Genomic DNA, 25,998 nt, shown 5'->3' with positions numbered 1-25,998 from the left:
TAACCGTCCTACTTTTGTAACCAGCTCCCCTCACAACAAACAATAAGATTCTATCAGCTTTCCTAATTACTTGCTGCACCTGTATACTAGTCTTTTGTGAATCGCGCACTAGTGCAGCCAAATCCTGCTAATCTTTGCAATCCCTCACCAGTTAGATCAGTTTTATTCTTCCTGCCAAAATGGACAATTTCACATTTTCCTGCATTATTCTCCTTTTGCCAGATTTTTGCCTGCTGACCCAACCCCTCCATGTCCTTTTGTAGCTGCCCAATGTCCTCTTCACAATTTGCTTCTCTACCTGAGTGATATCCCACGTAGCACAGTAGTTAGCACTGTTGCTTCACAGCAGCAGGGTCCTGGGTTCGATTCCCGGCTTGGGTCACTGTCTGTGCGGAGTCTGCATGTTCTCCCCGTGTCTGCGTGGGTTTCCTCCGGGTGCTCCGGTTTCCTCCCACAAGTCCTGAAAGACGTGCTGTTAGGTGAATTGGACATTCTGAATTCTCCCTCAGTGTACCCCGAACAGGTGCCGGAATGTGGCGACTGGGGGATTTTCACAGCTTCATTGCAGTGTTAATGTAAGCCCACTTGTGACACTAATAAAGATTATTACATGCTGGCAGTTGCTCAAATATTCAGTATGTTCTGAAGTTCGCACAACAGTAGGGAATTATGCCCCAGCAAGTATAGTTTGGTTCTTGGGTAGACTTTTTAATGAGGAAAATTAGTAATATGAAGTGTTGAGTTAAAGACTATTAAGTTAAAGCACGAGGAGTATATCACATGACATTAAAGACTTGTGTCTGATTGTCCTGAATTGTATTGTTATCAATGCAATTAATTAGTTCAGTGATAGGTTTGTTGTAACCAAATAGTGGAACTTGTAATCAGTTTATATCAGCTTTACCAACCAAAGCAGATACGATCGAGCTGTGGTGGGATACGGTAATCAATTGGACCTGAGTGAATGTGAACGGAGATAGCTCCAAGCAAAACCGTAAACTCGTTCGGAAAAAATATTAAACTGAGACCCCGTCAGCCCCTTGAGGAGAAGTAAAGATCTCCTGATGTTTTATGAAAAAGAGCAAGGCAGCTCTCCCTGGTATCCTGAGAATATCCATCTCAATCAACGTGACAAAAAACTAATTGTGGTCATTACCACATTGTTGAGCGTGGGAGCCTGCTGTGCACAAATTGGCGAAGTATTTCCTTTTCATTAACAGTGATTACACTAGCTGGAAGTACTTCACTGGTTGCAAAGCGCTTTGAGACATTCATTCATAAAAAGCACAATATAAATGAAGCTTTTTCATCCTTCCCTAAATGGGAAAACGAAGATTTCTACTGTTATGATCCCAGTTGATGCTACTGCTGGACAGGTCAAATTGACCTCGCTTGATAGATCCTGACTTTAACTTTGAAACATGGAGGATAGTTAACTGAACAAATTCGCAGGAGTCTGCTGTTGTGCCTTTAACAAAGAATAAAATATTTATTTAAACATGAACCAAACACATTGAAAAGATCTCGACACAAACAGAAATAAATGATTCCAACGTTGACTATGCCTTCACCCCAGCTTTGCAGACACTGCAGAAAAATAAAACTATTTGCTATATCTATCTTATAATCTAGTATTCAAGATAAGTATATGGTACATGGGAACCACAGACACACTCCAAAGTAAATGACAGATAGAACCAAAGCAGATTCTATAGATTTCTCAACAGCCCACCCAGATGGTTGTTCATGATCTCTGTCCTTGTCCCTTCTCTGGGACTGTCTTCTGGAATCGGTTTCTGATCCCTGTCTTTGCCCCTGCCGGACTTCTCTCTGTCCTCCTCTTTACTTCCTGGTACACCTTCTCCCTAATGGTGCTCCAGTTCCAAGTCACCTGACCTGTTTCATGCCCTTTTACTTTGCTCCCCTTTCTCCCGTGTGCAGGGCCATTTCTTGGCCTAAAGCAGAGAACATGGATGAACTGGACATGTGTAGAAGTCCTTAAGTTCATAAGATATGGGAGCAGAATTAGACCACTTGGCCCATCTAGCCTGCTCCGCCATTCTATCATGACTGATATGTTCCTCATCTGTTACCTACACTGCTTCAGAACAAGAGCCGGATTGCAAAATCAGCCAGAGCATCTCCTCCCTGGAACACATGACCGAGGAGCGGGAGTCGGCAATTTAGCCTCCCCAGCCTAACGCCCTCAATGTGATGATGGCTGCTCCCATCCTGGCCTTAAACTCCACCCTCCTGCCCGTTCTCCATTACCCTTCAACCTGTTACCAATTAAAAATCTGTATCTCTTCAAATGTACTCACTGCCCCCGCATCCACCGCACTCGGGGGTAGCGAATTCCACAAATTCACAACCCTTTGGGAGAAGTAGTTTCTCCTCATCTGTCTTAAATTTGCTACCTCTTATTCTAAGATTATGACCCCCTGGTTTTAGAATGCCCCACAAGAGGAACACACGAGGAAGCATCCGCTCCATACCTTTCATCATCTTGTATACCTCAATTCGATCTCCTCGCTCTTCTAAAACTGGAGTATTGGCCAAAACTGTTCAATCTCTCTTCATACGAATAACCCCATATCTCTGGAATCAATTTAGTGAACCTCCTCTAAACTGCCTCCAATGCCACTACATCTTTCCTCAAATAAGGAGACCAAAACTGCATAATACTCCAGGTGTGGTCTTACAAATTCCTTGTACGGATGCAACAACACTTCCTTACCTTTACCCTCTATTCCGTTAGCTACAAATGCCAACATTCCATTTGCTTTCCTTATTACCTGCTGCACCCGCACGCTTGTTTTCTGTGACTCATGCACGAGGACGCCCAGGTCCCTCTGCATCGGAGCTCTCCGAAGTCTCTCCCCCTTTAGATAAGTTGCCAGGTTGGCTGGGGTCTATAGTTCTGAACTGTGACTTTGATTTAAACTTAAGGTAAATATCGGAGTTCATAACACCACACGGACTTGAATGCAACTGACTTTAATGGTGCACTAAATGTAAATTTGTTTTGCATTTCTTGTTGAATTGTGACAGCATGATGTGCTTTAGGCTGCTGGTTGTGCACTGACATTGCTAATCCACATTTGGAATAAAGATAGTGCATCAGAGGGGACTGCTAGGATTATTTTATTACTGGGATCATTTCAGAAATGGCTGAGTTTGCTTGATTGGATGAGTCTGGAATAGCCTACCTCATCTGTGTATCTTGTGATCTTTATATAATTGAAATAATTAATGGAAACTGGGTTTGGTTTAACATGACGTAGCTGGACTGAGACATGGTCTGTGTGTGAGTGAAATGTGTTGGTCGCCAAGCTTGTTTTGCAAAGCAGGAGCACTACCCCACGATGCGTTTGCAAAACTAATTTTTACAAGAGAGATGGGTAGAGCAGTGGTCAAAGCCGTGACCTCTTAGTATAAATATAGCCCTGACTGGGACCAAAGCCTTGTGCTCACTTCACCGTGAATGTCAGGGTCTCCACTCCATGCAGGGCTGGATCCACGCCAAACTCAGACCTAAATTAGCTGTCTCGAGGCCAGGAGGATGACTAGTTCTGAATGGAGATGTGGGGAGTCCTTTTCAGATGGGACCAAAGTATCCTGGACATGCTAGAAGAAGGTGAAATCTACCAGTAATGTTGCCGTTCTTACGAATACAAAGCTGATATTGTTCTGGGATTGCCTCTTTGATTTCAGGTAAAATGGAGGAGTGAAATGGGTGATGTGGCCTGTTCAAATTCTGCTTGACCAGCCTCGGTGGTATGGTTGTTATCAGGACGTGGGGTGGGAATGGGGGCTAGTTGACTGAATCTGAAGGTGTAAGATGTCCACACCTGTAGACATTGGTAGGAGCGGTTGTGCTGCCTGTGGGTTTACTGTTGACTTCAATCTCATAGGAAAGTATAAGGAATGTTAGGTTTTACTTTAGCCTGTTCAGTTTCACAATAATAGCGAATAACGAATTTGGATTGCTACCTGGATACAAGGCCCATGATGATGGGTTTTGAGAGGGGAAATCAATCGAAGGCTTTTGTAATATCTGGTTGTGGGTCTCCCAAGATGCCACAGAACCTCACAGACACAAGTCCGTCTGCAGAGTGTAGGAGATTGGGGCAGCCAGTCCACCCCAAGCAGCAAAACTGCTGGGTGGGATTCTCCGCCCTGTCGCATCAGCTTTCTGACGCGGCACGCCCCCGGGATTCTCCGGTCGCCAGACAGGGGCGTTGTGGGCTGTCCCACACAGTCGGGAAATCCCCGGGCTGCCAACGCAGCGGCGAATCCCGGCAGCGGCGAATCCCGCCCGCTGACTCTAATTCTCACTGCAGAACGTGGTGGGGGCTGGTGCTCAACTTGAACGGACTCCCTTTGTAAAGATTGAAAGGAGATGAGAGGATTTGCCTAGCTTGGGATAAATGGAGGGAATCTCATTGAAACCTGAGTCTGTTCTGGGATTAGAAATTACCTGGATGAGAAAGGGGAAATGGAAGCAGGCCAGCAAGAGCTGATAACTGGTCTGCTTCTGTGAGATTAAAATGTCCATTTACGGGACAGTGTTACCGTGCTGTGGGATTTTAAGTCACAGAAAAATTTATATGGGCAATTTCTCTTCTGTAGAGTATACGTTGGCAGCCGAATAGTGTTTAGCTAATGTTGCTTCTCGTTCCAGAAAAGTCGTATTTGAAATCTAGTCATGTGATCCTTCCCGTCAGTCACTGGAAGTTTAAATATCTTTAAAAGTTATCGGTATCTCTGGGGATTGTGACACTACTTAACCCGGGTATGCTGTCAGCACTATCAGCTGCTTCAAACCCATTTTGATCAAAAAATTTGCTTTTTTGCCTTGTGTAAAGCTGTTTAAATATTGATGACACTTAATTGGATTAATTATTTCTCTCCATCTGCCCAGAAATTTATAGGTGTTTTTAAACCAAAAAATGAGGAACCTTACGGCCACCTGAACCCTAAATGGACCAAGTGGCTACAGAAGCTATGTTGTCCGTGCTGCTTTGGCAGGGACTGTCTCGTTCTGAATCAGGGCTATCTCTCGGAGGCTGGGGCCAGCCTGGTGGACCAGAAACTGGGGCTCAACATCGTTCCAAGGACTAAGGTAGGGCAATGAACTCTGTGCTTTTCCTCTCGTCTGTTATTCTGCCCTCATCCCCAAAACATGTGCCTGAAGCGCAGCTCCACAGCTGATGGCAGCACTCTAGTGGCAGGCTGTCTGCAGGCTCTTTGATTGCGCAGATTAGCCTGATCCTGCGCAAGATGCCAGAAGTGATCGCTTAAGATAATCAATCCTAATGATTCACACCCCACATATCAGTCATGGAACCTTGAGCAATGCTGATCTCCACAGCTAGACATCACAATAGATGGAGTTTAAACTCCACTGAACCGTCAGGATAAATCAAACGGGTAGACTGGGGGCTGCTTTATAGAGAACTGTGGGACTGGGGTTGGTTGTTTTTAATGTTACTGAGCATTTGTCATATGAACTGGCTCTATTTACTGGTCAACGACTGTGATCAGCTATGCTGCAACAGTGTGTGTCCATGCGGTGAGCTAGAATCAGTTCAGTTAATGTTGCCAAATAGAGCCTCTATTTCTGATTTAAAAAGAGGAACTGCTTGTAGATGCATGTACTTCAGTAAAATGCTTTCATTTAATTCTAGGGTTTCACCCCTGACCAACAGTGTTAAACTGTGCAACCATTCAATCTCTGATTGTTTTTTATAAAATAAATTTAGAGTACCCAGTCCTTTTTTTTTTCCAATTAAGGGACAATTTAGCGTGGCCAATCCACCTACCCTTAGGTTGTGGGGGTGAAACCCACGCAGACACGGGGAGAATGCGCAAGCTCCACGTGGACAGTGACCCGGGGCCGGATTCGAATCCGGGACCTCAGCGCCGTGAGGCAGCAATGCTAACCACTGCGCCACCCGTGCTGCCCGACCTCTGATTCTGACCACGTGTGTTCTCATTTCCCTCACCGCCGTCAGGTATATCTTCACTCACATGGGTCCCATTCTCTGGCATTGACTTAAAATCCTTTCCTTCCCTCTTCAAGATCACAGTTAAATGTCAATTCTTCATCAAAGCCTTTGGTTCTGCTCTTCCTTTGCTTGATGTCTGTTTTGCCCACTTGTGCTGGGACATGTTTTGCTCGTGAGTTTGTGTGGGAATTTTGGTTTCTGATTGTGTTTCCTGCTGCTTTGTTTCTACTTAAGAAGAAAAGAAGGTTGAATAATGCACAATCCCAACACTGTCAGTGAGACAGCTGAACAGGTTCCGGGCAAAGTCCCCAAGGGTGGTGGGGTTTGAAGCTTCAACTTTACCCAAGAAAGCGAATAACGTGCTATTGCTTAACATGATGACAATCTGTGTTCTTGTCACAGATGGTATGAGACTCTACATCCAGCAAAGTGGTAGCAGCATATTCAAAGTTTGCACCCTTCCTAGGGCATTCCCAAAGCTGAACAAAGAACTGTGCTAATACCATTAGAAATGTACTGTATGAGTCCAGACCACTTTTTAAAATCTCTAACTCTGATTCTCCCTCTCCAGGTGGTGTACTTAGCAAGTGAAACATTTAACTACAGTGCGATCGATCGAGTGAAATCACGGGGGAAGAAACTGGCTCTTGAGAAAGTGCCAAAGGTTGGGCAGCGATTTCACCGGATAGGTCTACCTCCCAAGGTACCAGCTTTTACTTGATGCCATCTTTTTGTGGCCTGACTATTGGATTCCCCCCACTCCCCCTGCACTTGAATGAGGCATTGAATTTTTTTCAATATGTTTCTCGCCCCGTCTCTCCTTTAGGCGTGGCTTCTCTCAGGAGGGCAGTTGGTATGATGCTACATATCCTTCAGGACATTATCTTGTTTGCATCCACCCCGGTGCTCACTGACCTATATTGATTGGCACCAGGGTTTGGCAATGCCTTGTTATGGGCCAGGGTTTAGAGAACCCCAAAGTGCATCATGGAGTTCACCTGACCCACAACTTTTAATAGGTTGTGGTATGGGGAGCACATGGCCCACTCTACAGGTGTGGTACTTCAGAAAGGGAAAGTTATTTTTTAAAGCAAAACAATGTTTATTCTATGAATTCAAGTTAACATTTTTAAAACCAACAGTGAATATCTTAGCAACCATTAATTCAAGGATAACCCCCAAAGAATACAACACTATATCACAGACAAACACTACAACACGTATACTGTCCTTTTACACCCAAAAGACTTAACAAACCTTTAAACAGAAGCACATCAGGGTTTACATTCAATACTGAAAACATTTATAATTCTGAATTCACCAAATGATTAAGAGATAGTCCTTCGTGGCAGAGAGCTCAACAGTACAGCTGCTTTGGCTAACTTCAGCTGCAACACACTGAAAAACGAAACCAAAAAGACAGACACACCAAGCTTTTCTCAAAGTGAAACTAAAAAGCAGAGCCAGAGCTCAGCTCCACCCACACTCTGACATCACTGCAGTAACATGAGCAGCCAAACATTTCTTAAAGCGATATTCTCATGACAGCCTCCATTTTCAATTTCATGTTTTCAAATCCCTTTGTGGCCTTGCTCCACCATCTCTGGTTTTTGGTCATCATTCCTGGTACCTTCATCCCTGCCGTAGTCAATATTTTATAATGCACCATGTTCATTTCCTACGTTAAAGATACAGTATCTACGCAGATAGATATCTTTTCAACTAGCTGGGTCCAAAGCTCTGGAATTCCTTCCCTAAAATTCTCCACCCCTCTACAGCTCTCTCCTCCTTTAAGAAGTTATTTACCATCTTTGTCTTTGTCCAAGCTTTAGCCATCTCCTAAAGCTTGGACAAAGACAAGGATGGTAAATAACTTCTTAAAGGAGGAGAGAGCTGTAGAGGGGTGGAGAATTTTAGGGAAGGAATTCCAGATCTCATCTTATTTGACTCGGTGCCAGAATCTGGCTGCTATCACCCCTGTGAAGTGGTTTGGGGAAATCTACTTGGTATACAATTAGAAATTTATTGCTGTATTGCCCAAATTAATTTTTATTCTATAGTGTGTCCTTGCATGATGGTCATACACATAGATTTCAGGGGCCATGGTAAACTTGGCTTACCTTCTCTCTCCTCAGGATGGCTACTATGCAAATCCAGGCGCAATACTCTGGAGATTGGGAAGAGGGTTGCACAGTGTTTCAGCCTGTTTTTTTTTTTACTGCTGCATCCTGATCTCTGGCTTGCTAAACAGTCTTTAAAGTATCCTGCTTGCTGTATATTACAGAGGAATTTGACCAATCCACGTCTGCTGTATTCATTGTATTTTAGAACTGGTCAATTTATTTTCCATGTCTCATCGCAGAAACTTTTGAAAAGTTTTGGATAGTGTAAGGCCACAGGAGATGGCATCTTTCATGCTCACTAAGAGGTTTGAGTGTCTTCCTTTTCACCCTACTTGATGGAATGCAAGCTTGTATTTTGTAGCTGTCTTGCAGTCCTCCATTGTATCAAAAGGGATTTCAATTTATATTTTTAAAATCCAGCCAGAATAATAATTAGAATTGTTTTTTAAAAAGCACATCCTCTTCGCACTATCTTATCAAATTGTTCCTCCTTTTCTTCAGTCATCTTTTTTTGATCGCTAAGACCTCAAAAGTTGTTTAGTCTTTCCTTTTGAGTATAAACTATGTTTTATCATTCCAACAATCGAGCAGCACTGTCCAAAGATGTGCAAGTTAGGTGGATTGGACATGCATGATTGGCCCATAGAGTCTAAAATGTTAGGTGGGGGTTATGGGAATAGGGTGAGTGTGTGGGCCTCGGAAGGGTGCTCTTTTGGAGGGTTGGTGCAGACTACAGCACTGTAGGGATTCTAGGAATAAGTCTAAAAGCAAATTACTGTGGATGCTGGAATCTGAAACAAAAGGGAAAATGCTGGAAAATCTCCACAGGTCTGGCAGCACCTGTAGGGAGAGAAAAAAAGCTAACGTTTCGAGTCCTGATGACCCTTTGTCCAAGTGTATTTTGCATCTTTTCCAGAACGTGTAGGATGGAATTAGTTTCTAATAGATAACTGCAGCAAGTTTGCTGATGAAAGAAATTTCCCAGCCTATAAACAAGATAAAATGACTTTGTTTTCCCCTCTCCTTTCTAGGTTGGCTCCTTCCAGCTGTTTGTAGACGGTTATAAAGATGCAGATTTTTGGTTGCGGAGGTTTGAGGCGGAGCCGTTACCCAACAAGACCAATCGGCAGCTGCAGTTGCAGTTCGAGCGGCTTGTGGTTCTGGATTACATCATCAGGAATACAGGCCAGTATTGCGTGAAGTTTGCTGATTTTCCCCCCTTCTCTCTTCTGAAGGCATTAACCCTTTGGGCATACAATGCCAACAAAGGCACTGACTGTGTTGCTCCCAGTACCTCGTCAAAGGACCATTCTCGGTGTGCGTAGCACTTAGCCCCTCCCGAGTCTGTATGGCATGTCAGCTTTGTTCTTGTCCATTAGGAGCTTTGCGGCTGCTGCTTCCTTGCAGCCATCGGCAGAGGAAGCAATCACTCTGGGTTGCATTGGATTCGCTCTCACCCCCACACTCACCCTACCGTGCTGAAATTTTCTGAAGCCTTGGAAATAACTTGTGGATCGGAAGGGTGGGATCCTGGGATTGATGGGAGGAACGGCTTCAACCTGAAACGGAAAGCTGGATGTGCTAGCAGGGCGGTCAGCATCTGCAAGAGCTGGATCAACATTTTCCAGATAGAAATTCTGGAGAGTGAGGTTTGTCAGCTCCACAGGGCTATGTTACCGGTGTCTCCAGAACATCCGCCATATTGACCCTGAGACATCGAGGGTGGTGCTTAACAGATGCGGTGCCCCTTTCAGTTATGGGTCTAATATCTTCCAGGATTCTGAGAAACTGGGCCCCTCTGCAGGCTTTCGGCCTTCTCTACTCACATTTACTCTCATACTGTACTCACAAGCTGCCATCGTCTCATCTTTGATGGGGTTTTCCACATCTTCACCCATAGTTAACATGGAACTCGCTGGTCTGCAATTACCGCTTAGTACCTTTTTTCAAAATAAGAATGATACTTGCCTGTCTCTTGGGCATCTCTTCGGCATTGAGTGGTTTGTGACCGTGTCCCTGCTATCCATTTCCCCGTGTCCTTAGAGTTTCTCGCATGCATCTCATCCCATCCCTAAAATTTATTCGCTCTAAGGCTGCTCATCTCTGCTGGTAGTAATGTGAACTTTACCTCTACAACATCCTCCAGTCCGCTTTCCGGATCAGGTCCGCAGCAAGACCCTTCATGTCAATGCGTCGACCTCGGGCATGTGAAAGCATGATATCGGGCAGCACGGTCACATTGTGGTTAGCACAATTGCTTCACAGCTCCAGGGTCCCAGGTTCGATTCCGGCTTGGGTCACTGTCTGTGCGGAGTCTGCACGTCCTCCCCGTGTGTGTGTGGGTTTCCTCCGGGTGCTCCGGTTTCCTCCCACAGTCCAAAGATGTGCAGGTTAGGTGGATTGGCCATGGTAAATTGACCTTAGTGTCCAAAATTGCCCTTAGTATTGGGTGGGGTTACTGGGTTATGGCGATAGGGTGGAGGTGTTGACCTTGGGTAGGGTGCTCTTTCCGAGAGCCGGTGCAGACTCGATGGGCCGAATGGCCTCCTTCTGCACTGTAAATTCTATGATATCGACAATGAAGAAAGCATCGAGAAGCTTTCTCCATCCTAATGCTCTCCAGAAAGAGAAATCCTTCTCCAAATCGCTCTGGGTAAATTTCCACGCCCAGTATTGTGCTGACCCAGACAAACCATCGAAGTCCTGCTTTGTGCGGAATTGTTTTGATCTCCGTTTGGAGTCAGTTGTTTCAGTTAGTCTCACAGTGCATGTGATGGAGTTCAGGAAAACCACATGGAACTTGTGGCAGGGAGGCCTTTAGAGGGAGCTGATGAACAAACATTTAATCACAAATTCATTCTTTCCATAGATCGAGGTAATGATAATTGGTTGATCAAATACGACTGTCCTATGGATAGTGCCAGCTCAAAGGTGAGTAGAGTTGCTTTGCATTTAAAATATTTGGAACCAATTTTATTTTTTGTCTCTTGTCTGCTAAATAAGTGTGGAACCATGCATAGCACACACCTTTAATTCCACGTTCCCTTTAGTGAATGGATATCACGGTTGATGTCACTTTTGATTTGGGGATTATTCACTAATCATAGAATTCCTATAGTGCCGAAGGAAGCCATTCGGCCCATCGGGTCTGCACCGACCCGCTGAAAGAGCCCCCTACCTAGACTCTCTTCCCCCATAACCCCACCGAACCTGTGCAACTTTGTACACTTAAGGGGCACTTGATTATGGCCAATCCACCTAACCTACGCGTCTTTGGGCTGTGGGAGGAAACCGGAACACCGGGAGGAAACCCACGCAGACACTGGGAGAAAGTGCAGACTCCGCACAGACAGTCACCCAAGGCCGTAATTGAACCCGGGACCCTGGAGCTGTGAGGCAGCAGCGCTAACCACTGCCATGTGCTGCCCATAGAGGCAGCTGCGCCAGGGACCCTTCCTGAATCTTGAGCCTTGTGAAATTTAGACAGGACAAACCAGTGAATATGAAGTAGAAGATGAGGTGGCAGAAAATGGAGAAATACTGTGGCTTACTTTTGAGAAAAGAATGAACTCCCTCGATGAATATGGTCTGGCTAAAAAGCTATGATATGAGCGTGTCTGCCCTGCCCTTCATGGAGAGTTCTGTACAGTAACCGGGGATCCTCCGCTCTTTCCTTTGAGGAGATACCTGTATGCCGACATATGTATTCTACTTTTGGAGGGTGTTTCCTTGTGTGTCAGTCTCCTCCTTTGAGCTTTCAGTGCATCAATCTCTCCAGCTTCTTCCTTGTCCATTATAGATATTGTTGGCAGGTGGAATGGCATCATTGGGAATGTTTCTGTAATATATAGACAAGGCTGCAGCCTAAGTACCGAGAATTGAAACCGGAGTCAAAAACTTGAGAACATTTATCCAGAGTTAAATACTCACAGTCAACACAGATTGAGTGAGAGTCAGTCACAGAGTATACAGTTAAATACTCACAGTCAACACAGATTGAGTGAGAGTCAGTCACAGAGAATACCGCCTTCAGCTGATTGATTTCAACTCTCTGTTTCTGACTGCTCCAAACCTGTCTTTGAAGCTTGGCTAACATGCCTTTACTTCCTTCTCCGTGAGCTTTGCTCCTAGTTTTCCGTTCACAGCAGAAACTCTGGGCATGCCATTTACCTATTTGCAAATGGATTCATGATATTAGAACTGACCAAGGTTATGTGAAATGGCTGCAGTTAGAGACTGACAGATTTGCTTCCCTGGGTGACGCGTGTGGGGGCCTGGGTGACGCGTGTGGGGGCCTGGGTGACGCGTGTGGGGGCCTGGGTGACGCGTGTGGGGGCCTGGGTGACGCGTGTGGGGGCCTGGGTGACGCGTGTGGGGGCCTGGGTGACGCGTGTGGGGGCCTGGGTGACGCGTGTGGGGGCCTGGGTGACGCGTGTGGGGGCCTGGGTGACGCGTGTGGGGGCCTGGGTGACGCGTGTGGGGGCCTGGGTGACGCGTGTGGGGGCCTGGGTGACGCGTGTGGGGGCCTGGGTGACGCGTGTGGGGGCCTGGGTGACGCGTGTGGGGGCCTGGGTGACGCGTGTGGGGGCCTGGGTGACGCGTGTGGGGGCCTGGGTGACGCGTGTGGGGGGCCTGGGTGACGCGTGTGGGGGCCTGGGTGACGCGTGTGGGGGCCTGGGTGACGCGTGTGGGGGCCTGGGTGACGCGTGTGGGGGCCTGGGTGACGCGTGTGGGGGCCTGGGTGACGCGTGTGGGGGCCTGGGTGACGCGTGTGGGGGCCTGGGTGACGCGTGTGGGGGCCCCGGGTGACGCGTGTGGGGGCCCCGGGTGACGCGTGTGGGGGCCCCGGGTGACGCGTGTGGGGGCCCCGGGTGACGCGTGTGGGGGCCCCGGGTGACGCGTGTGGGGGGCCCCGGGTGACGCGTGTGGGGGGCCCCGGGTGACGCGGGGTGGGGGGCCCCGGGTGACGCGGGGTGGGGGGCCCCGGGTGACGCGGGGTGGGGGGCCCCGGGTGACGCGGGGTGGGGGGCCCCGGGTGACGCGGGGTGGGGGGGCCCCGGGTGACGCGGGGTGGGGGGGCCCCGGGTGACGCGGGGTGGGGGGGGACCCGGGTGACGCGGGGTGGGGGGGCCCCGGGTGACGCGGGGTGGGGGGGCCCCGGGTGACGCGGGGTGGGGGGGCCCCGGGTGACGCGGGGTGGGGGGGCCCCGGGTGACGCGGGGTGGGGGGGCCCCGGGTGACGCGGGGTGGGGGGGCCCCGGGTGACGCGGGGTGGGGGGGCCCCGGGTGACGCGGGGTGGGGGGGCCCCGGGTGACGCGGGGTGGGGGGGCCCCGGGTGACGCGGGGTGGGGGGGCCCCGGGTGACGCGGGGTGGGGGGGCCCCGGGTGACGCGGGGTGGGGGGGCCCCGGGTGACGCGGGGTGGGGGGGCCCCGGGTGACGCGGGGTGGGGGGGCCCCGGGTGACGCGGGGTGGGGGGGCCCCGGGTGACGCGGGGTGGGGGGGCCCCGGGTGACGCGGGGTGGGGGGGCCCCGGGTGACGCGGGGTGGGGGGCCCCGGGTGACGCGGGGTGGGGGGCCCCGGGTGACGCGGGGTGGGGGGGCCCCGGGTGACGCGGGGTGGGGGGGCCCCGGGTGACGCGGGGTGGGGGGCCCCGGGTGACGCGGGGTGGGGGGCCCCGGGTGACGCGGGGTGGGGGGCCCCGGGTGACGCGGGGTGGGGGGCCCCGGGTGACGCGGGGTGGGGGGCCCCGGGTGACGCGGGGTGGGGGGCCCCGGGTGACGCGGGGTGGGGGGCCCCGGGTGACGCGGGGTGGGGGGCCCCGGGTGACGCGGGGTGGGGGGCCCCGGGTGACGCGGGGTGGGGGGCCCCGGGTGACGCGGGGTGGGGGGCCCCGGGTGACGCGGGGTGGGGGGCCCCGGGTGACGCGGGGTGGGGGGCCCCGGGTGACGCGGGGTGGGGGGCCCCGGGTGACGCGGGGTGGGGGGCCCCGGGTGACGCGGGGTGGGGGGCCCCGGGTGACGCGGGGTGGGGGGCCCCGGGTGACGCGGGGTGGGGGGCCCCGGGTGACGCGGGGTGGGGGGCCCCGGGTGACGCGGGGTGGGGGGGCCCCGGGTGACGCGGGGTGGGGGGCCCCGGGTGACGCGTGGGGGGGCGCCCCGGGTGACGCGTGGGGGGGCGCCCCGGGTGACGCGGGGGGGGGGGGCCCCGGGTGACGCGTGGGGGGGGGGGGCCCCGGGTGACGCGTGGGGGGGGGGGCCCCGGGTGACGCGTGGGGGGGGGGGGCCCCGGGTGACGCGTGGGGGGGGGGGGCCCCGGGTGACGCGTGGGGGGGGGGGGCCCCGGGTGACGCGTGGGGGGGGGGGGCCCCGGGTGACGCGTGGGGGGGGGGGGCCCCGGGTGACGCGTGGGGGGGGGGGCCCCGGGTGACGCGTGGGGGGGGGGGGCCCCGGGTGACGCGTGGGGGGGGCCCCTGGGTGACGCGTGGGGGGGGGGGGGGGACCCTGGGTGACGCGTGGGGGGGGGCGCCCCGGGTGACGCGTGGGGGGGGGGCCCCGGGTGACGCGTGGGGGGGGGGCCCCGGGTGACGAGTGGGGGGGGGGGCCCTGGGTGACGCGTGGGGTTGCTATTAAGGTGGCGGGATGTGGCCATTACAAACCGTGTTGACCTCTGTACCCAATATCCTAGTAGTTGAACTTTGTGTGGCCTCCAGATAATCGTGTGGGAACCCAAACAGATTTTTCTTTGCTCTCCACAATTAGGGATGCAGACTGTACTGCGCTCTGACATTGCTTCTGAAATCAGCCAGTTCAACATACACCTGGAGTCCAACCTCTCCTGTTCTGTATAACGTGGCTGCGCATGGCCTATAATGGTTGAATCTTTGTAAACACTGGTCAGAATGTCTTCAACCAGTTTTGTATTGAAAGCCCTACACCTATTAACATACAAGGAAAGGGCCATTGGACTTGAGACATTTGGAATTTATAAAATCTCAGTTGTGTATTTCCTTGCAGGATGCTGACTGGGTTGTAGTGAAAGAGCCTGTTATAAAGATCGCAGCAATAGACAATGGTTTGGCATTCCCTCTGAAACACCCAGACTCGTGGCGGGCGTGTGAGTATTGCAATTCAGTCGTATTACAAAGCAGAACTTTCTTAAAACTCTCACTAATTGTAAGAGCTCATGTTTGATTTTTGACTTTGGGGTGGATGTGGCAAATGGCAGCTGATCAAACATTCACGTAGGAGGTTGGAACGTGTCCGGGGTGACCCTGAGGCTGCAGTTGAGAGCTTTTAACCAAAGTTGAGATGTTGAAAGATTTCATGCAGTGGATTGTTAGAATCTGAATGCATTGCCAGAGACAGCTGAGAGAGGCCAAGTGATCAGCTGGTGTTGTGTTGCCTTGGCTCTTGCCTTTGACCAGTGATTGAGAATTCAAGGTGCATTCCCGAGCTTGTGCTCGTACATAGTCTCATTCCTGATATTGGCTGAGGCAGTCACAGAATCTGATAGCACAGGAGGCATTTCAGCTTCTTTTGGCTGCCAGCTCCTTGAAAGAGCTTTCCAATCAGCCTCGGTGAACAGCGTGTTCCCCATAATGCTGCAAATTAGCCCTTTTCAAGTTCAGAATCATTGCCCTCTGAAAATTCCTTTGGGAGCAGATTCCACTGCACCTTCCAGCAGTACCAAATCTTAACCCTCTGGGTCCTTCAGGTGGGATATTCAACTTGTCTGTTCAAGTGGATGTTAATGATCTCATTTTGTGCTTTCAAAGTTTTCAGTGTCCCCGCCAACGTTCCTCCCTCAGTCAAATACACTTTAACTTCAGTGCCACTTGCAATTCTACTGTGCCCAGAATTGCTCTTTGTCAAGTGCAGCTTGGGGAGGTGGTGGCGCAGTGATATTGTCACTAGACTAGTAAGCCAGAAACCCAGGGTAATGGTCTGGGGAAACGGGTTTGAAACCTGCAACTTCTTTTTAATCTGGAATTAAAAAGTCGAATGATGGCCATGAAGCCATTGACGATTGTCGGTAAAAACCCATCTGGTTCACTCGTGTCCTTTCGGGAAGGAAACCTGCAGTCCTTACCTGGTCTGGCCTACATGTGACTCCAGACCCACAGCAATGGGGCTGACTCTGAACTGCCCCCTCAAGGGGCCTGCCCAGCCTGCGATGCCCACATCCCAAGGACAATTTTTTTTTTTTTTAAAAAGCTTCTTGCTATAATTTGTGATGTGTGTTGTTTTCCATTAAAAGGCAATTAGGCAAACAATCGGAGAGGATATATTTTAAAGGGTGTATGGAAGAATTGGGGAGGATGGATGAGAATAGCTGGCCCTGATGTGGAGCTGGCTCCAGATGGGAATACTGGGATGAACAGCTTCCTCCTGGAGTTATTGGATTTCATCCAAAACCTTGCTGGAATTTTGACGATGAGAATTTTTGGACACTGGGTGGAAATATTTTCTGAAATTATAAAACATAGCGCAATTTAAATGTGAGACAGTAACGGTGTGAATATATCATGTAGACAGTGAGCATAAAGGGAGAACAGCAGGGGGTTTGTAAAGGCGAGGTTGCCTGCAGATCTGCTCGTGTTTTTGTCTCCACTTTCTCTGCCATGGCAGAGTAACTGACGAGGATTTTAGAAGAGCTGTTATTGAAGATGAATATTTAAAAGGAGGTTGTATCAAGCAACATATTGCATGAGGCACAGTAGCATTTACTAGATTAGACCTGGGCTAATGACGTAGGGGAATGAGTTCAAACCCCACCATGGCAGCTGAATTTAAATTCAATTCAGTTTGAAATAAAATCTGGAATAAAAAGCTGGTATCCGTAATGATCATGAAATGGAGGTGGCGCTGGCAATGATGTGACCACAAGCTTGGTAGGTTTTGAGTCGAGTCTTGTGGGAGGACTGAGGGTTAGTTAGTGGGCCTAAATGCCGACAGTGGTAAACGAGGAAATAGCTGAGGTAGTGACCATAATTTGCCAAAGCTTTTTGGCCAAGGATAGGGAAGCGGCTTGGAATCCTGCTGTTTATTACTAGCTAGTGGACATTGCTGAGAAATGGACTGTTTGTATATTGGTACCCTATCAGAGTCACATGACTTTCTGATCAATAAACAACGTTTTTATATTTTACAGATCCTTTTTACTGGGCGTGGCTGCCTCAAGCGAAGGTACCATTTTCCCAAGAAATTAAAGACCTTGTTCTTCCCAAGATTTCCGACCCAAACTTTGTAAAAGATTTAGAAGAGGATCTTTACGAGCTCTTCAAGGTTGGTCAGCAGCCTGTGAACTGTGTTTCATTATTGGTGGTGACGGCGATCAGTGGGTGGGGGGGCGGGGGGGGGGGGGGCTGTTCAGGCGAGACGAGGCTGTTGAGGAGTAACCAGTTATATTATGTGTTGTGGCTGAGCAAATAAGGTAGTTAGTTGGCAACACACACACTCTCTTCGGAAGGTGCAGAGAAAGAGGACAAAGAGAAGTCCAGCTAACAGCAATTTGGATGCATCCCCGCCACTGACTGCAGCTGTTCAATCACCTTAAGGGGGAGTTCGAGATGGGCATTAAATGTTGGCCTTGCCAGCGACCGACACGTCACGGGAATGAATTTGAAAAAAAACCTAAGGTTTTGGTATTGTGTCCATTTGAAGAATGGGAAGGAACAAAATGCTGCAGTATAATCAACTCTGCCAAATCAAAGCGAGATAAATGACGGGTACGTTTAGAACTGCATAATATTCAAGGAAAGTACGTTGGTAGGTCTGTCCTCTGTAATCAGGGAGATTTATGGTGATGAGTTCAAAAAGTTTTGATTTTGACAGCATTGTATTAGTTTACGTGATTCCGCCCTCCCAGTGTTTTGACGCTATGTTGACATCCCTTACAGTGCAACCTACAGATACTATTGCATATGCTTGGTTATCCCGGTTCAAAAGTGGGGAGAGAGAGCGCTGTAGTGTCTAAACACTCAGGCAGAGATTAGCCCATGTTCCGCACGTAGGCCCATTGCCCCCCCGTGTATCTTGAGGCAGACGGGAGGTGCACATTTTGAGTAGCAACGGTAGTCCTTCCCTGTCTCCACTGATGTCACTTCAACCATGTGTAGCTTTGGTGTGTGTGGTTGGCCACAATCCACTGTAACCCTATTCGTGAGTGAAATCTGGTATGGCAGCAAGATGGGAGAGTGGCTGCATTAACTGCGCCCTGCCTGCTTAATTGGAGTGCCTGATCTTTATTTGCCATCTGGTCTGTGCTGCATTAGTTTGGTTTCCCTGTAGCCTTTGCTTTGGTTCCCTGGTGCCCGTCTGGAACCTTTTCTTTCATGGTTTCTTGACAGCTAATGAGACTTCCCAGCAAAGTCCAGCCCAATCCTCCTGTCGTCCGCTGTGCCCTCGATTGTTTTAATTGCTGTTGGTCGGGGGCTGGTGTAGCACAGTGGGCTAAACAGCTGGCTTGTAATGCAGAACAATGCCAGCAGCGCGGGCTCAATTCCCGTACCGGCCTCCTCGAACAGGCACCGGAATGTGGTGACTAGGGGCTTTTCACAGTAATTTCATTGAAGCCTATGTGTGACAAAAAGCTATTATTATTATTATTACTACCACCTCTGGACTTGGATTCCCAGCTACGGGTATTTTTGGCAAGGAATTTAGTTGAACTTGCTGTTGGGTCCAAGGGCATCAGGGTTAAAATATTATCTATTTCCTTGCAGAAAGATCCGGGATTTGATCGAGGGCAGTTCTACAAACAGATTTCCGTCATGAGAGGGCAGGTGAGCTATTGGGAGCTTGGTATTTGCTGGGATTGTATGTGGGCGGTTCATGAAGAAAGTTTGCCAGAACAGCCTTGCCAATGTGGAAGGAGCCCCGCAACGTGTTACGGGAGCAAGGGAGTTTGGGGAGAATGGGGGTTTGACTACCTTTTTCACGAATATTACAGAAAAGAGAGAGACATGTTACCAAAACCTTTTTGTCTACACTCATCAGGACAAATGCAAAAATGACAGTGTAACTTGTATCTGCGCCAGCAACCAGTTTCCATTAATGAGTCGAGCTCATAACGTAGCTGATTTATGCTTGCTGGAAATGCCACGCATTCATACGCAGGAACCTGCCCGGCAAACAAGAGAGATCTTTAGATATGGGAGGCACGGCGGCACAGTGGTTAGCACTGCTGCCTGACAGCATCAGGGACCCGGGTTCGATTCCAGCCTCGGGTCACTGTCGGTTTTGCGTGTTCTCCCCATGAAATTACACAAATGTTTTGGCCTCAACTACTTTCTGTGGTAGTGAATTCCACAGATTCACCACTCTCTGGGTGAAGAAATTCCTCCTCACCTCAATCCTAAAACTATGACCCCTAGTTCTGGACTCCCCCACAATCAGGAACATTCTTTCTGAATATACCCTGTCTAATCCTGTTAGAATTTTGTAAGTTTCTATGAAATCCCCTCTTATTCTTCTAAACTCCAATAAATATGATTTGCCTTCTTTACTGCCTGCTGTACCTGTGCGCTCACCTTCAGCGACTGATGCACGAGGACACCAAGGTCTTGCTGAGTATCCGCCTCTCTCAATTTACACCCATTCAAATAATCTGCCTTTTTGCTACCGAAGCGGATAACCTCGCATTCATCCACATTATACTGCACCTGACATGCATGTGCCCACTCACATAGGCAGGAGGACAGATTTGGCCCGAGTGTACTGGGTAGAAAGACAAAATTAGGACAGTTGATGAACAGTGGCAGACATTTATGGATCTCTTCAACTCTTCCCAATTAAAATGTGTTTCGGAGATGAGGAAAGATTGTAAGAGAGGGAAAATCAGTGGCTAAGCAAGGAGGTTGAGGATAACATAAACCTCATGGCTACCGAGGGTAGCACGGTCACATTGTGGATAGCACAATTGCTTCACAGCTCCAGGGTCCCAGGTTCGATTCCGGCTTGGGTCACTGACTGTGCGGAGTCTGCACATCCTCCCCGTGTGTGCGTGGGTTTCCTCCGGGTGCTCCGGTTTCCTCCCACAGTCCAAAGATGTGCAGGTTAGGTGGATTGGCCATGATAAATTGTCCTTCGTGTCCAAAATTGCCCTTAGTGTTGGGTGGGTTTACTGGGTTATGGGGATAGGGTGGCGGTGTTGACCTTGGGTGGTGTGCTCTTTCCAAGAGCCGGTGCAGACTCGATGGGCCGAATGGCGGCCTCCTGCACTGTAAATTCTAAGATAATCTATGATAAAGGCATAAACTAAGACATACCATATTGAAAAGATCAGGGGCAGGTTGGAGGAGCGGGAAACTTTTAAAGACCAATAAAGGGTTACTAAATATGTAATAAAAAGAGAAACAGTAAATTATGAAAGAAACCTGGCGTAAAATATGAAAATAAAATAGCAAATGTTTCCTTAAGTATGTCAGGGAGGGGAGTGGGTTAGTCTTGTCTGATGCACTTGTAGTCAAATAGCACAAAAAATCCATAGGCTTGCTTCAAGCGGTTACTGAATCAAAGTTTGGCTCCCTTTGAGCTGTGCAGACGAATAGCTGATCACTGCTCATCTCCCTGGCCTGGGAGGGGGTCAGTCGCCACATGGGTGAGGTACTGGGGGTCTGCTGGTGAACTTCTATCCCAGCAAACCTTAGGCTCCTCCTCCCATTCCGTCGAGCTATCACCGTGGAGCTCAGAGACACGGAACCAGCTTTGTGATTAATCTCCCATCTTGTATCCGATTGAACATAATTGTAAAATGTTTATGTTTTCTCCTTTGTTCCTCATCTCTATTCCCTCCGCTCCTCACCCCCACCTCAATCCCAAGATCCTAAATCTCACGCAGGCCCTGAAGGATGGGAAGTCGCCCCTGATGCTCATTCAGATCCCACCCGTCATCGTGGAAACGACTCGAAGCCACCACCGCAGCAGTGACTTGTACACACAGAGCTTCCAGAGCAGAAAGCCCTTTTTTACGTGGTGGTAGCGGAACTGGACGCAGAGAATGCCACTCCCATGAACAGCTTGCTGGTTGACGAGCCTGATAATCTTGGGCCGCCGCCTCGTGTCGGTGGTGGAAACTTGTCATGCCGAGAATAACAAAAAGAGAAAGCCTGCTTCATGTTTTATCCTCCGTGTATGATTTATCGCACAAGACTTCACTACATCAGTAAGAGACAGCGTGCGTGCGAGGGGGATTCTACTGGATGATTTGCACTTAATTTCCGCACACCCTGATGTTTCTTCTCCGTTCGCAGTTGTCTCTACGTATTCGCTCCATCAGATGCTTGGCTGCCCTCCCATCACCGAGCTCTGAAGGCTGCTGTCGCCGAGATGACGCACAGTACAGGCTGCCTTCGCCTGTGTTCACCCTTTCCTTTGGCCCCCAAAACTTTTTTGTTTGCACTAAAATGGTTTGGTTCAAGTTGCAACCAGGTGCACTTCACGGTGAACTATGGTTTACTCTGGTCCTGGACGAATCCGATCAGATCATGTTTCTTTCAAGTCCACTTTGCAGGCTGTGATTTTATGGAGGACTTCAATTACAAAAGTGATTATATCATATTTGAGACGAGAATATCTGGAAGAGGGTATCACTGGCCTCGAGTTTAAGCTGTGCAAGTGGGGGGGTGGGGGAATGGAGAAGAGGAAGATGAATAAGATAATATAACCTCCCCTCCATTCATCCCCCCCCTTTACACACCGCACAGCCAGTGTTAGTGTGAACGCTAGCTGAACCAATAATATATCTCTAATCACTGACTTGGAGCCTTTCGCCCTGAATCTGCGGCATGAATTTCAAGCTCTATATACAAAATGCAGTTGTGGCTGGTACTGAAGACCTTCACTTTCCCCAGCCTTCCACTGTATTTTACATGGCCCGTGTTGCCGAGGGGACAGGGGAAAGAGTCTGCATGTGCAATGACAGTGAAGCTACATAGCCCAGCTAGCTGTGAACAAGAAATAACCTGTGACTGCGATCAGAAGCTAATGCAGCATGTTTATTTAAAAGAAATGCCAAAATAATGGTCAACGTAAAAACTTTGTACAAGGGTCCAGTAGCTGCCCTCTGTCCGCGGTGCCCCATTCACCCAGCATTAACCCATGGCACCTTGCTAAGAACGCCGCGGGTCTGCTCAATAGACTCCGATTCAGGCTGCTCCTGCGTTCCTCTTTCCTGCTCTCTGGGGTAATTGGGCTTCTTTTCACTATCCCAACCCCAGCCAATTGAAAATCTGTTGGATAAGCAAGACAAGTGGGACCTTAACGTGCAAGGCGTCGGTCCCCTCTTCCCTTTTCCGGTCCCCAATTGCCAAACTGAACAGACCAGTAACTGTGCCCTAGTTTTCCCTGCCCTTGCTGCTTTCAAACAGGCCCCTTTGGGGGAGGCCTGACATCTGGGAGGGAGACTGGGTGTGTGGCGAGAAGGGGCAGCGAGCAGCTCATGTCCCACAATACCATGCATTCAAACCCCCCCCTCGATCCTGTGTCTTTTAGATGGACAACCGCCTGTCTGATGATACCTATTCCATACTGCAAGGTTTAATTTTGTGCAAAGCTGTTGAGCGAAACTGCATTGTTAAAAACCGTGCAGCAGGAATTGTGTTCCTTTCGGTGACCAATGAACTACGAGGGGAGATGAAAACCCTTGGGGGGGTTTTTTTTTTTTGAACCTACGGTTAATTTTAGAACTGACCGGTTTTCATGTGTCGCCAGAACAGGATCCTTACGAGCAGCTTTGTTCCTGATAAGATTGAACAGTTGTAACTAAAGCATTTTGAGAGAAAAAGGTAGCGATAGTGGTGACCTTCATGGGGCCTATTGTCCATTCCCTCCCCGATGTAAGCATGGTACTTAGTAATCTGGACCTACCCTTTGTGCAAAGACACTGTGGGCGCAGCCTTGTCCAGTCCTTGGCTGGAGCTGCGATTTAATTGATGGAGAGAGGGTGGATTTAAGATGGTGCCTGACATGTCCCTGAAAGTCCTTGTCCAAGACTGAGGTACTTGAGTACTGAGATGCTCTTTGCACTAAACTGATTTGCGAATGGTCTTGTTCTGTAGGTGAATTAGCTTAAGGGTTGACTTGGGTTGCTGACGGAAGGCAGGCTGTCAATTCTGAGAAATTGGGACACAGTCTCTTCATTTTTAAGTGGGAATTGAGCCATTTTTAATGATGTATTCCATTGAATCACCCAGTCACAGGGCAGTGGGGGGGGGGGGGGGGTAATCGCCCAGTCACGGGGCAGTGGGGGGGTAATCGCCCAGTCACAGGGCAGTGGGGGGGGGGGGGGGTAATCGCCCAGTCACGGGCAGTGGGGGAGGGGGGCGGGTAATCGCCCAGTCACGGGGCAGTGTGGGGGGGGGGGGTAATCGCCCAGTCACGGGGCAGTGGGGGGGGTAATCGCCCAGTCACAGGGCAGTGGGGGGGAGTAATCGCCCAGTCACGGGGCAGTGGGGGGGGTAATCGCCCAGTCACGGGGCAGTGGGGGGGTAATCGCCCAGCCATGGAGCAGTGGGGGAGGGTAATCGCCCAGTCACGGGGCAGTGGGGGAGGGTAATCGCCCAGTCACGGGGCAGTGGGGGGAGAGTAATTGCCCAGTCACGGGGCAGTGGGGAGGGTAATCGCCCAGTCACGGGGCAGTGTGGGGGGGGGGGGGGGAGTAATCGCCCAGTCACGGGGCAGTGGGGGAGGGTAATCGCCCAGTCACGGGGCAGTGGGGAGGGTAATCGCCCTGTCACGGGGCAGTGTGTGGGGGGGGGGGGGGGGGGGGGTAATCGATCAGTCACGGGGCAGTGTGGGGGGGGGGGGTAATCGCCCAGTCACGGGGCAGTGGGGGAGGGTAATCGCCCAGTCACGGGGCAGTGGGGGAGGGTAATCGCCCAGTCACGGGGCAGTGGGGAGGGTAATCGCCCAGTCACGGGGCAGTGTGGGGGGGGGGGGGGTAATCGCCCAGTCACGGGGCAGTGGGGGAGGGTAATCGCCCAGTCACGGGGCAGTGGGGGAGGGTAATCGCCCAGTCACGGGGCAGTGGGGGAGGGTAATCGCCCAGTCACGGGGCAGTGGGGAGGGTAATCGCCCTGTCATGGGGCAGTGTGTGGGGGGGGGGCGGGGGGGGGGGGGGTAATCGCCCAGTCACGGGGCAGTGGGGGGAGGGTAATCGCCCAGTCACGGGGCAGTGGGGGAGGGTAATCGCCCAGTCACGGGGCAGTGGGGGAGGGTAATCGCCCAGTCACGGGGCAGTGGGGGGAGGGTAATCGCCCAGTCACGGGGCAGTGGGGAGGGTAATCGCCCAGTCATGATCCGTGGGGATGGTTTTGGCCTAACACAGCCTGTGAGTAAAAGCAAAATGATTTGCTTGTGAACATGTGAATGAAAAGCCAGCCATTGTAACCAGAGCTGTCCAGCCTCCACTTTGTGCATGTGGTCACTTTATGGACAGATACGACACTGACAAATGTGACTCTTTGGGTGTGGACGATTACCAGCTATCCAGGCAGAGAAGCTTTTTAAGCGAGAGAATAGCGGGTGGAACAGAGAGTGGTCTGTGCCACTGTCCCCAAGGTGGAAGTTGGCAGTATTTTTGCAGGTGCCGATTCTCAGCACTGACATTCAGAAAGGATGTGACAACTGCAATGAGGATAAACGGTGCCTCCTCTCTCGGGTGTCTCGGTCTGTCCCGATATAAGCCAGTTTACTGGGAAAGAGAGGCAAACCTGTTTTCAATAACTGCCTGGTGACGACATTGGCAAATTCTGCCTGTCCCTCTGGGGGACTATTTAGCTCTGGTGGTCCCTTGAACATCGAGGTCCACCCTGTGTCTCAATATTTAAAAAGCAGAAAGTGAATGTTTTGCAGCTGGATCTTTTGTGCTGGGCTTGGGTTCCTCGGCCAGTTTCATTGTGCTGGCATTTGCATTTCCTGTTCACTTGTTTTGCTCTTTGTTGAGTTATCACCAGGTAATAAATAGGCCGTAATATTTACCCCCTGCATTCACCTTGATGTGTCCCCAGTGGCACCAGGTTCTGGGCAGAGAGTTTTGAGCTTTATACCAGCAGTGTGGCAAGGGATTGGTGAAAGACCTGTGGCGGTTGATTTGAGAGAATGTATTCTGGTATGTGCACCAACCACAGTTCAAGGTGTCGGCCATTCGCTGACATTGTTCTGGGCAGTGTTCTGTTTGGTGTAAGCTGGAGATAGTTAGCCAGTGCAGCAAAACCCCGAAGCAGCGTCCCAACCACCACCACCACTGTACATAAAATATTTACCACCTAGGACATGGGGGTTGAGTGACAATTGAGGGCGGTGAGTGCAAATTCCTCCATCCATTCCTGGTGGAAGAATTTGACATTTGCTTGAACCAAACCCCATGAAAATAAGTGGCCCATTTTTAATATTATTTTGGACTTGTCACAGCTGCAGGAATGGGCTGAAGGTTTGACTGGAGCACTGTTGGGTGTTTGAACTTGAACGTTAGTGCACAGTTTTTTTTCTTTAGTGAATTGTACTTCAGCTGATCTTCCTCCAGAGCGCTGAATATTTTAAAAATCCATCCCCACTCTGTACAAGCGGCCGAAGAAGAATTTCGGACCGATTTTAAAATAATTACCCCATGGGGTTGTTTCCTTTGCAATAGCTGAAATCAGCGTTATTTAATAGTTTTGAGGTTGGTAGAAAATAAAGTTAAGCAAGCTTTAAGTGAGTTGTGTGATTTTTTTTTTTTTTAAAGTTAATTTTGTAATGCATCGTTTACATAGTTTTAGTACAGTTGAGGCTGGGGTAATTGACCGAGGGGAGCTTAAAGCTAACCCAGACTAGGAAGGGCAAAGCTGTGAATTCCTGCTGCCACTCACACGCACCAACCC

General features: G+C 50.1%; 1 protein-coding gene across 1 annotated transcript in view; it reads left to right on the top strand.

Moving 5' to 3' along the window:
• Positions 1 to 23,341, top strand: part of pi4k2a (phosphatidylinositol 4-kinase type 2 alpha) — a 40,373-nt gene extending 17,032 nt beyond the window's left edge. Inside the window, exons 2-9 of the mRNA XM_072479673.1 lie at positions 4,925 to 5,125; positions 6,583 to 6,714; positions 9,166 to 9,319; positions 11,004 to 11,065; positions 15,152 to 15,251; positions 17,289 to 17,422; positions 18,862 to 18,921; positions 20,961 to 23,341. Coding sequence (XP_072335774.1) covers positions 4,925 to 5,125; positions 6,583 to 6,714; positions 9,166 to 9,319; positions 11,004 to 11,065; positions 15,152 to 15,251; positions 17,289 to 17,422; positions 18,862 to 18,921; positions 20,961 to 21,119 — 1,002 coding nt within the window. The 3' untranslated portion in view covers positions 21,120 to 23,341. The remainder of the gene's footprint in view (positions 1 to 4,924; positions 5,126 to 6,582; positions 6,715 to 9,165; positions 9,320 to 11,003; positions 11,066 to 15,151; positions 15,252 to 17,288; positions 17,423 to 18,861; positions 18,922 to 20,960) is intronic.
• Positions 23,342 to 25,998: the final 2,657 nt, after the last annotated feature.

Source organism: Scyliorhinus torazame, chromosome 16 (genome assembly GCF_047496885.1).
Source record: "Scyliorhinus torazame isolate Kashiwa2021f chromosome 16, sScyTor2.1, whole genome shotgun sequence".
Lineage (NCBI taxonomy): Eukaryota > Metazoa > Chordata > Chondrichthyes > Carcharhiniformes > Scyliorhinidae > Scyliorhinus > Scyliorhinus torazame.
The sequence above is the reverse complement of the archived record's forward strand: the minus strand, read 5'-3'. Positions and strand labels throughout refer to the sequence as shown.